The sequence below is a fragment of the Apaloderma vittatum genome, unplaced genomic scaffold (assembly GCF_000703405.1).
Source record: "Apaloderma vittatum isolate BGI_N311 unplaced genomic scaffold, ASM70340v1 scaffold18769, whole genome shotgun sequence".
NCBI classification, from domain to species: Eukaryota; Metazoa; Chordata; class Aves; order Trogoniformes; family Trogonidae; genus Apaloderma; species Apaloderma vittatum.
In genome coordinates, this window is record NW_009736019.1 from 28,174 (window position 1) to 38,456 (window position 10,283).

Consider the following 10,283-nt stretch of genomic DNA (forward strand, 5'->3'; position numbering starts at 1 on the left):
TTCTCTATGCTAGCGTGTTTGATGGTAAGGTGGTGAGATACTTCCTGTTTATCTACAAAAATCTCATCTTCCACTTCAAACTTGGCTCTGTGGGGACCTCACTAAGCCAAAGTTCAGCCTTGCCATACGGGTGAAACAAACCACATTAAGATTTCACTAGCTTTTGCATCTCTTGGTGGTGTAATACTTCCACGTGTGCTTGGTCTCTTCCTAGGTCCCAGTGGCCAGTTGTCATTCTGGGGCCTCTCCGAAAGGACCTGCTGGTGCTTTTAGCTTGTTGAGGTGACTGAGGAAAAGTTGTACAAGCCCAGATGAATATACAGCAGAAACTCAAACAGGTAACCTCCCTGCTCCTCACCTTCCTGAGGGTCTTTGGGCTCTTCCCTGTACGTGCTATGGTGTGGGCGGAGTATTGCAAAGCATTTTTGAGAATCATATTGTTTCACATGTATTTGTTCTCTGAAAGGATGGCCTTTTTACTCTCCCATCTGCCTGCACAGCTTGTATCCAGGTCATGGAAAGCAATTAGAGAAGTCTCATGCCTTTTGTTCAAATCCATTTAGGCTGTTCATTGAAAGGGCATCCTTCTTTTTCAGTTTAAGACCACTGAGGTAGAATCTGTTTCAGAGAAACATTTTTTTTTATTACTCTGAAAGCTACCTGTAGCCTATGAAAATAATTGTATCTTTATCAGCTGGGCAATAAATGCAATTAAAAGTCTATTTCTGGGCCCATTCATACCTAACCTGCTCCAAGTTTCCCAGTCCATCACTGAAAATAATTAGTCTCCAGCCATACAAGGATTGGCCCACTAAAACAAAAACAGCAAATAGAATTTTTATAGAAGAGAGTTTTCCACTACCTTTTTAAATAAGGTATACCAATGATTTACTGGATTGATAATTTATTTCTTAAAAACCAATAATCAATAAAATCGATATATCTAGTGGCCTGAACTAACAACTTAGTGCAGAAACAATTACTGTGGATTTTTGTCCAGACAGGCACTGCGACTGAGTTCAAAAATCAGGGGGAGGCAGAGCACAGGTGTACCATAAGCATAATAAATCATCTAGCCTACCAAAATAGCAGTGTGAATGTGTATGTGTTTGACAGCTTTGGTGTCAGCTGAAATGATACCAAGATGAAATACGAAGAGCCTTACTTTTTCCATTAACTTGAGTGCAAATCATCCGGTGTGTTACGTGCACCCTGAGACCTAGTACATCCTTCCTTTTCAACTGCGGTGCAAATTTTTTAACAAGTTAGACTCGCTGCCTGCTGCTGTAAACCTCTGTTGCGCATATTGCTAAGAGTAATTTTTAAGAGCATTATTTTGCAAAAGCAGGTGCATGGTATCCTAGATAGAGCTGAATAAGTGCTGCAGAAGAAGGGCACGAGCATTGTTTCCAAGCTTCACACGACACCTTGGTCTTTACATCCTTTTTATCTTCTTGCCCAGAAATGTGAGCATAAAGCATAATCGCTTTTTTTTTTGTGCCAGTGTTGCGAGGAAAACTTAGCATTACACAGTTATACACAGTTATTTGTGAACAAAAGATTTTGATTTTGACTGGGGTCAGCCACTGCTGATTATTTGTTTCTTCCAGTGATTCATCATAGACAAAAGTAATATGCCATAACTCAGGTACCTAATCATCCCACCAAGAGAAAACCAGACTTCACTATATTTCAGTATTTTTCTACACATCATTTGTGAGAATTCTTTGTAAAAGGAAAGCAACTCTCTCCTCCTTCTCTGTCTTCTGCAAAAAAAACCCCAAACAACACACACATCTGATTTTGGTTAATAATAGCTTTAGACAGTCATAGTGCTCAAAGAACTTCATAAGGAAATAAACTGGAATGAAAAGCTGAATTATTTGAAGAGTGTTCTTTAAAAACTCAGAGAAAAATTCTCCCCCCAAGATTCTTAGCTTTTGCTTGGGAGAAATTGACCTGACTCAGTATCATCTTCCTCACAGATTCATTTTACATTCTTCTAGCCTAGGAAAACCTTTCCCTTCTCCTCTTTGTCTGTCATCAAATTGGACCCAAATCAAAGTCCGACTAGAAGCAGAATTCCCTCCCCCAAAAAAAGGAAAAACAAGAAAGCTGGCTTTTTTTATTCCCTCACTTAAACACACGGTGAAAATACCCACTCATCGACACAGGCTGTGTTTTGAATTCTGGTGTTACAGGGAAGCATCGATACGTAGTTCTTAACAAAAGGGAAGTTTTCCTGAAAGAGGGAGGAACAATGTCATGGAGGGAAGCTCGAACTGGGACTTCATGCAAAATGGTCTGGAGAAGTTCTTGACATATTTATTTATTTACATTAATGGAGGCATATTCTGTAAACTCATGTTCTACAACTAGTTCCCTTCTCTGGCATCTTTCTGCAGAAGCAGAATAATTTAGTGTAGCGTATGTGAGGACATCTGGGCTTTCAAGTAAAGCTGGGGTGGAAGGCCTAACAGGATCATTGTGAGTTGCATTAGGTGCTGCCTTCTGAGCATTCCAGGGAGGAACATGATTGTCATAAATGGCATTGCTGTGCAAGGCCTTCAGTGGGCTAGTCATGGAGCAATAGTAAAGTGAGGAGCTTTCTTCTGAAGACTGAGCTGTCCCAGCAGCATGGGATGGAGCAGTTGCTGGACTTCTGACCTGCAGAAAAACAGAACATCTCTGTGAATATCTGGTTGCTGCCTGCACTCCTGCTAAATAAGAAACCTGTACGTTTTTGTTCAAGTTGCTTTACTCCTTTAAAACTGCTTTTGACCACAGGTCAATTGCATTCAACTGGTTACTTGATTTTATACTGATAATTGAAAGAAAGTTAGAAATCATTCTTGTATCTCTTACCCTTCTTTACTTCCCTTCCCAGACTTTCATGTCTTTTCTTGCAAGATGCCAACTTGAGGCAAAACTGATTTATCTTTTTGTGAGACCTCTTCTATATCACTTATTCAAGATTTTCCCTTCTCGGGGAAGGGAAATCTTTCTTATTTTCACCTCCAAATCATTGCCCCCATTTTCCCATTTCCTGATCACTTGATTTTTCTCCTCCTTGTCTTATTACTAACCAAATAAATCCTTCCCCCAAATCTGCAAATTCCTCTATAAATACAACTTTCTCTAATGCAGTACACTTTTGACATCCATTTTTTTTGCCACTTAGAATCACAGAATCATAGATTACCAGGTTGGAAGGGACCTCAGGGATTGTCTAGCCCAACCCTGTTCTAGCCCATACACTGCTTTTAATTCTCTCTCCTTCAGCTTGCCCTTTGAGGGCTCTGCAATCTGGCACACTTTAATCCCTGCCAATACTGTCAGCTGCCAACACTGGAGCTGTCAGCTCCAGTCACGTCTTTTTCATTCTGCGTTCTGTCCCTCTAATTTCTCTCAAACTGATTGCAAGACCTGTGTGAATTCATGGTAGCCACATATGAAAGCCCTTCTTTTCAGTAGTTTTCCTCACTCTCTGGGTTATTTTTTGTCTCACACACAGTCTGAACCAGATTAACAGAGATGCTTTAGATGCCTGAACACTTACTGGAACAGTAGAATCATAGAATGGCCTAGGCTGGAAGGGACCTTAGAGATCATTTAATCCAACCTCCCTGTCGTGGGCAGGGATGCCTCTTAACTAGACCAGGCAACACATGGGGACCGAACAGGTACTTACAAATCAAAATGTTTTAGCTTGAGTTTAGGTGCTAAAGTAATTTTGTGGCTAAGACCCTTAGTTCCTTCCCTCAGCTCAGCCGTGGTGATATCTCACACCAGGTACCAAGAGGGTTATTATGTCTGTCTCTGATCCTGTCCCATACTTTGTACTACACAAAAGATACATCCTCCGCAGATGGTCATGCAGGATGTGGTCAGGTTTTGATGATGGCAAACATGAAACATACCAGGCTCTCTTGCCTTTGCTGGGTTAATGGAGTTCTCTTTCGCTTTGCTGGGAAAAATAAAAGAAAAGTTGTTTCAATACATCAGCATTGAGAAGGTGTCTTTCTGTTTACAAGGGAAGTATTAATTATTATAGGAGGTCTTGCCTTGTTGTGCACACCTCAAGGAATACAAATCTATTTCCAAACTGGGTTTGGGAATAGCTATTCTGACAAAAGCTATTCAACACAGAATGACACATTTATAGAATGAGTTTCTGTGTTCCACAGATCTTCTCTGAATAGGAGCAGAAAAAAATCTTAGTGGCCAATTTTCTCTGTGTTCAGCAAATTGGGTAGGGAGAAAAAGACATGGAAAATTCTAAAGCCATCATATGAGAAAACACGTTAAATTTTATTGGAAAATGACATAATTTCATTTTCCTAAAGTAAAAAAAGAATAATCCGTGGGATTATTATAGGCAAATGTGACATCACTTAAGACATGGGGGACTCAAATTTATCTTCTTGATTTGAGACATAGCAGCTGTGTAAGAATTCCTGTAAAGCAGGAGAGATCAATACTGTAATTATCTGATAATTAAGAGAGAAATCTAGAAATATAAAGTGTAACTGGATAGAGCCTGACTAAAACTCTTACTTATTTCTAATTTGATTATTTGCAAAACAGGAGAAAAATTTCTAACTACTATGTGGTCTGACATTTTTATTTGTTTTTACTACCATCCCTCTGTCTCTGGAAAGGAACAATACATGGGACAAAATAAATTCTTAAAGGTTCAGTATCCTAGCTGGCACACTCATCAAGGGCATCTCAACAAGAAGTTGAGGTAATTATCAAGGGATTTGAATGCAACTTTTGTGAAGCTGTGAAAAGGAGTGGAATCAAATGCATATGAGGCAAAGGTTAGATGGTAAAACTACTTACTGTGGTACCTCCTTAGACGCCGAAATGTGCATATAATGATGAATGGACAACAAAGACCCACGGACGCTAAAGCATAAATAATGTACAATATCTTGTTATTTCCAGATTCCCGGGACTCTTCTGAGATGTTAGTAGTATCTAAAATTACATTAGCATGTATTAGCGTACAGAAATAGTTGACTGCCTTTTTCATTTTTTTCCCTCCTAATAGCTCTTTCTCATGCAACTGGCTTCTTAACGTGCTCAGACATTCTGTAACCTGGTACAGCGTGTCTTGAGATAACCTTATCTCCATTGGCATTCTATGAAGTATGAAGATACTGGAAGGAAAGGTGCACAGGAAAGTGTACGTGATGGATGGTGCAAGGCAGAAGGCCGGCAGAAGCAAAAAACCTTCAGAATTAGAGCACTGCTCCTAACTTCCAATATACTGTAATTGTGAATGATAACTGGCTGTGAGTAAAAAAACCCCATGCTTCAGGCTATGTTAAATTGACGGAGTAGGATAATTCCTAACACTTTTAAGTATAAGCTACACATCACTACCATATTAAAGACTGTGTTAGAATTGTAGAGTATACCACCAGGAGGTAGTTTGATTGGGTTTGTCCTTTTTTATGCTGAATGCTGGACACTCCCAGCCTTGAAAACCATGACCCTTGAGAGACTGTATTTTGATCAAGTGGGAAGAAAGCAACTGTAGTTTAGCAATGATTTTAAATTTGTCTTGACTGCACAAAACATTCTAATCAGAAATCCATACCAACACAGATTAGTTCCTTTCTCTGAAAGAGGAAATAAGAATCAGAACTTACTTTCTGGTGAATTTGTGATAAAGTTTGCAGACCTTTCTGAAAAAGAAAAGCAAGACAGGGAAATGAAACAGCAACCTGACATTTTGCACTGTAATTATGTTCTCTGTGTCACATACTGAAGTCTCTACAAGGCTCCACTTCAATCTGCTGATGGAAGAGGGAACATAATGCAACAAGCAAATGGCAGGGGGTTTTGGAGAAGTAGGAATGATGTGTTGGTCTCCCCCTGCCAACAGAGTAATTCTGTATTTCAAACTCCTCTGGCATTCAAATAAATAGCTCAATAAAACATATCTCAAAGGAAACATGCATGATGAGCTGGGCATCTACTGTATCTGCTAGCACATTACAGCAACAAATTTTGATGTTGCTCCCTCTGTTGCAGTATTTTATGTGGCAAAAATGCAGTTTTAAAGTTCTTTAACTTACCAGGAGAGGAACTATCCAAAGAATAACCTTACAACTCAGCTGCCTTGGGTCAGTAGAACACTATGGCCACACAGACCACTTCCCAGCTCTTGACCAACATTGAGGAGGGCAGGCATGGGTCATCATAATCTAGACTTGGCATCCCATCTACGTAAGTTCACGTGAAGGCCTCACTTCCGCTTAAAATCATTTAAAGCTACTGTAGTCTTTCCTGTTCTTGAACTTCTTGGGATAAAAAAACTACAGTTTCTTCCTGTTTGTGGCAAGAGAAGTCATTCTCAACAAGATGCTTAAATTGCTTTGTCCTCTTTACTGGTATGTGGCCTCATTGACTGCTACTACAGGACTATTTGCAACCTGTCTAGTCCATATGATGTATAACGAGGTTGTCTTCCTGCAATTTTTTTTGTTCCAAATAATGTTTTCTTAATGAAATACAGTTCACTAATGGCTGTTTGGTGTTGGCAGCTTTGCTTTTCTCTTCCAGATCCTCCTATTATTTCTTTATTTTGTTCTTTCCTTTTGTTTCTATCCTACCAAGATGCAGGATAGAAGCATGAAGAAGGTGGCAAGTACCAGCATAACTGTGTTACCAGTCAAACATGTTGGGAGAAGCAGTCTTGCAGCATGCATGCATTTTTCTATATGTGGCATCCCTTTGTTTAAATGGGCTCTTTCAAAATATAGGGGCCTCACCTTCAACAATAACCTCTATTCCATGGCTCGAACTGTGAAATTTGTCCTCTATTGCTTCACAACGATAAGATCCACTATCATTCCAATGAACTGAGAAAAACTCCAGAGTAAACACCCTGCCATTCCATTCTGCTTTGGCATCCTTCAGCTGCACGCATGTATCCACTTCCATCTTGCACCACTGCATGGTTGGCTTTTTGTCGCAGTAACGAACTGGACAGTTTATAGTCAAAGAGTTCCCAACATCAATTTTATGCTGGGAGTGTCTTCTAACTTGAATTTCAACCGAACAATTTGAGGCATTAAATCCTGGAAAAGAAGAAAACCTTTACAAAAATCATGGTGACGTAGGTCTGCAATATATTTCCCATAACAGTAATCACAGCTTCTTTTCTCTGTCATTACTCAAGAATTCCCTTGTTTACTTGCAGCAGATCTGATCTCCCTATGGGACAATGGTCACAGGAAACATCAAGACTATTGGTTCTTTCACTTTTGGAAAGATTGTTAAAATGTACTTTCTCCCTTTGATATGAATTTTCCCTTTTTGCTATATCTCAGTCAAGTTATAATTTTAATAATTTAGAAAGAAAATACGTAAAATATACATAGCAAGTTTTCCTGTGTCCTCCTTTTCACAGACCTTTTTTGTTACTTTTAGATTTATTTCTGATTGTTGTTTACTTCACAATTCTTTTTAACTTACAGAAGCGAAGGCTTTTCTTGAGTAAAATGTGGGTTTTTTTATAATTGTGATATAGAAAAGTATTTTTTTAATGCAAATATACCTTCTCTCTATTTTTTACTTTTGTTATATTTCGTTAAATTCAGTGTTCAAGGTATGATGTGTTCCCTTAACTCTGGGTCTTGGTATTGACTATCGTGACTTTTTATTAAAGATAACGTTTCTCGTGCTGCTTTATTTCTCCAGCTAAGTCAAAGCAACAAAACCCACGATACCCATGTGCTACCTACTTCTCCACCCTGTCTTATAATATGTTGCTTGTGCACTGAAGAGATCGATTGCTCATAAGTCCAGAGAAAGAAATGTTAAATATATCTGTATCTTCTGGTTGATAGGGGGTGTTGGAAAAAATGGTAGAGTATGTTGAAGGCAAGTTTCGTAGGGAGGAGAAATGTGTAGTGGAGGAGGGAGTAGAGGTATCTGTCTCTTGGCAGCCAGTGGTATTCCAAGGGACAAAGCACCTGGGCAGCTAGTGCACACACGTGTGACACCGAACACCTCACCTCTGCCATCAGCCAGGACTTCTTAGGGACATCATGCATCAATCCTTGTGAATACCTGAATAGTACATTTGAGAGCTCAGATTAACAGCTTTCATTTATGACCTCTTATTTGCAAGCCTTTTCTCTAAATTTCAGACTACTTCACACCATAAATAAACTGTAGAGCACTTGGTAATACTGAGTTTTGAGCATAAGCATATCTGTGGCCTTCATTGTAGCAAAGCTAATGCTTTGCTGCTGTTGATTTTTCGGTTTACTCTATTTAAGATTACTTTGGAAACAGGTGTCTAAACATTAAGTGGTATTCATCTGTCTCTAAACCTAAATCTTCAATATCTTTCTCATTTTGCCCTACCAAATGCACCTGGTCTTGGTTGAGAAGGAGGAAGAGGCTATTCACTGTAAGGCTGTTATTTGCAGCCACTGCAAGAAATTGTGGTCTCTGATATATCTCTGCCATGTGCAGTGGAGAACTTCATCTGCTCACAGATCACAGCATCCTGGGAAGTTTCTTCTTTGAAGGGTCCAAATCTGAAATCATTCTTGTATACTAATTTTCCCTCAGGATGACTTTAAATAGGATTGAAGTGGCATGCGCAGAGTGGTAAAAGCACACAGGTAAGCAACTTGGGCAAGCACTTGTGGAAGGGGCAAGTGGAGGAAATTCAGATAATTGGATGGAGATGAGAAAATGAACAAGGAGGACAGTAGCTCTGGGTGCAAACAATGTCTTTTTACTAATGAAAAAAGTCTGGATAAAAACCAAGGGGAACTTGATACCTTAATTAATCCAATATCTCTAAGAAAAAGAGGAAGGAGAGCAGTAGAGTAAAAATAGTTGGGTTTGGCAAAGAAAGCTTTAGTAAGTTTGGAGACCTGGGAGATAAGAACTCATCGGATGTTAATACAAAGGAGAAGGACATAAACAGAGCTGATGGTCCATCCAACAAATGATGAGAGTACAAGCACTAATTATCTACACTACAGTAATTCAGTAAAAGAGTATCTTAGCTAAGTCACAAGCAAGCTTTTCACTGAGACAAGAAGGAAGCCTCCAAAAACATAACGAAGGTCAGGTAATCAAGGAGGGGCACAGAAGAACAAAGCAACATTGGAAAAGTCATGGCAGAGAATGAGAAGCACTTGGGAAGATACATCAAGTGTAAGTGTACTAATTATGAAACTAAGAAAATATCAGTTCACTAGTCAGTGGAAAGAGAGAAAGCTATCAATAGATTACTAGCAGTAAATTACATTTACCACATAAACCAGAGAAAAAAGGCAGACTCAATTCAAGAAGATATACAGGGGACATACGATAACCTTTGTGTTCTGCTAAGGACTGGTAAGTGTATCTAGGTCTTGCCCAATGTTTTACACTGTTCTTCAGGAAAGAAGGGGGACCATGGCTGGAGTTTCTCTAAGTTGGAAAGAAGCCAACAAATATCATGAACACGATAAGAAGGCCATAAAGGAAAATTTTATATTCTTGTGGTTGTTTCACTTAAAGAAAAGCAATGAGAAGAAAGCACATAATAAAAATATGTAAGGACATAAAAGAAAAATGAAATAATCTGGGTGGTGGGGTTTTTTTATGTTTCTGTTAGGTATGGGGAGAAATAATGGACTAAAAGTAAAGTAAGGAAAGTTGATTACATAGTTTGAAAAACTGCCTGTCTGTGAAAACAGTAATACTGGACCTGGTTTCTGTGGAAGCTTGTAGAGATTGAATCACTGGCAGCCCTGAGAACTAGCCTACTCTTGACACTTGCCAGGATAATGTAGCTGAAATTACCTTCTAACCTATCAGTATATGTAGTCATGTAGACAAGTTCACTTACGTCAGGTCCATAAATGTATACTGAAAGGACTTGGGAAATATGTACGTGCTGCTGTCCTCAATGTAGGTGGGGACCACTGCTTGGGGACAGGAAGGAAACGGGCCACAGCAAGCTCAGGTGCTTTCCCTGAGCAGCTTTTCTTCTTGATGCTGCCAGAGACAGAACACTGGTCTTAGGTAGTATGGCACTTCTTATGTGGTCTCCACTGATACACCAGATAGGTTCTTGATCTGCTTTCTGCCACAGCCTTGTTTCTGTAATAGCTCTTGGTTATAAATAAATACGTGGTGTATAGGAAGAGATATGCGCCCGTCCCCATCCATTTGGATGCTGTAGCAATAACAATATATTAAATAAATACATTAAATATATTGTATTGTATTTAATGTGAATAAAATAATTAAATGTA

At 39.2% G+C, this 10,283-nt stretch overlaps 1 protein-coding gene across 1 annotated transcript; it reads right to left on the reverse strand.

Annotated features, from left to right (window-relative positions):
* Nucleotides 1-2,325: 2,325 nt before the first annotated feature.
* Nucleotides 2,326-7,094, reverse strand: BTLA (B and T lymphocyte associated; the record flags this gene model as incomplete). Its single annotated transcript, XM_009876827.1, has 5 exons — nt 2,326-2,667; nt 3,921-3,967; nt 4,846-4,983; nt 5,661-5,696; nt 6,786-7,094. Coding segments are annotated over 5 exons (872 nt in total), but the record flags the coding sequence as incomplete, so codon positions are not given.
* Between the last annotated feature and the right edge of the window lie 3,189 nt (nt 7,095-10,283).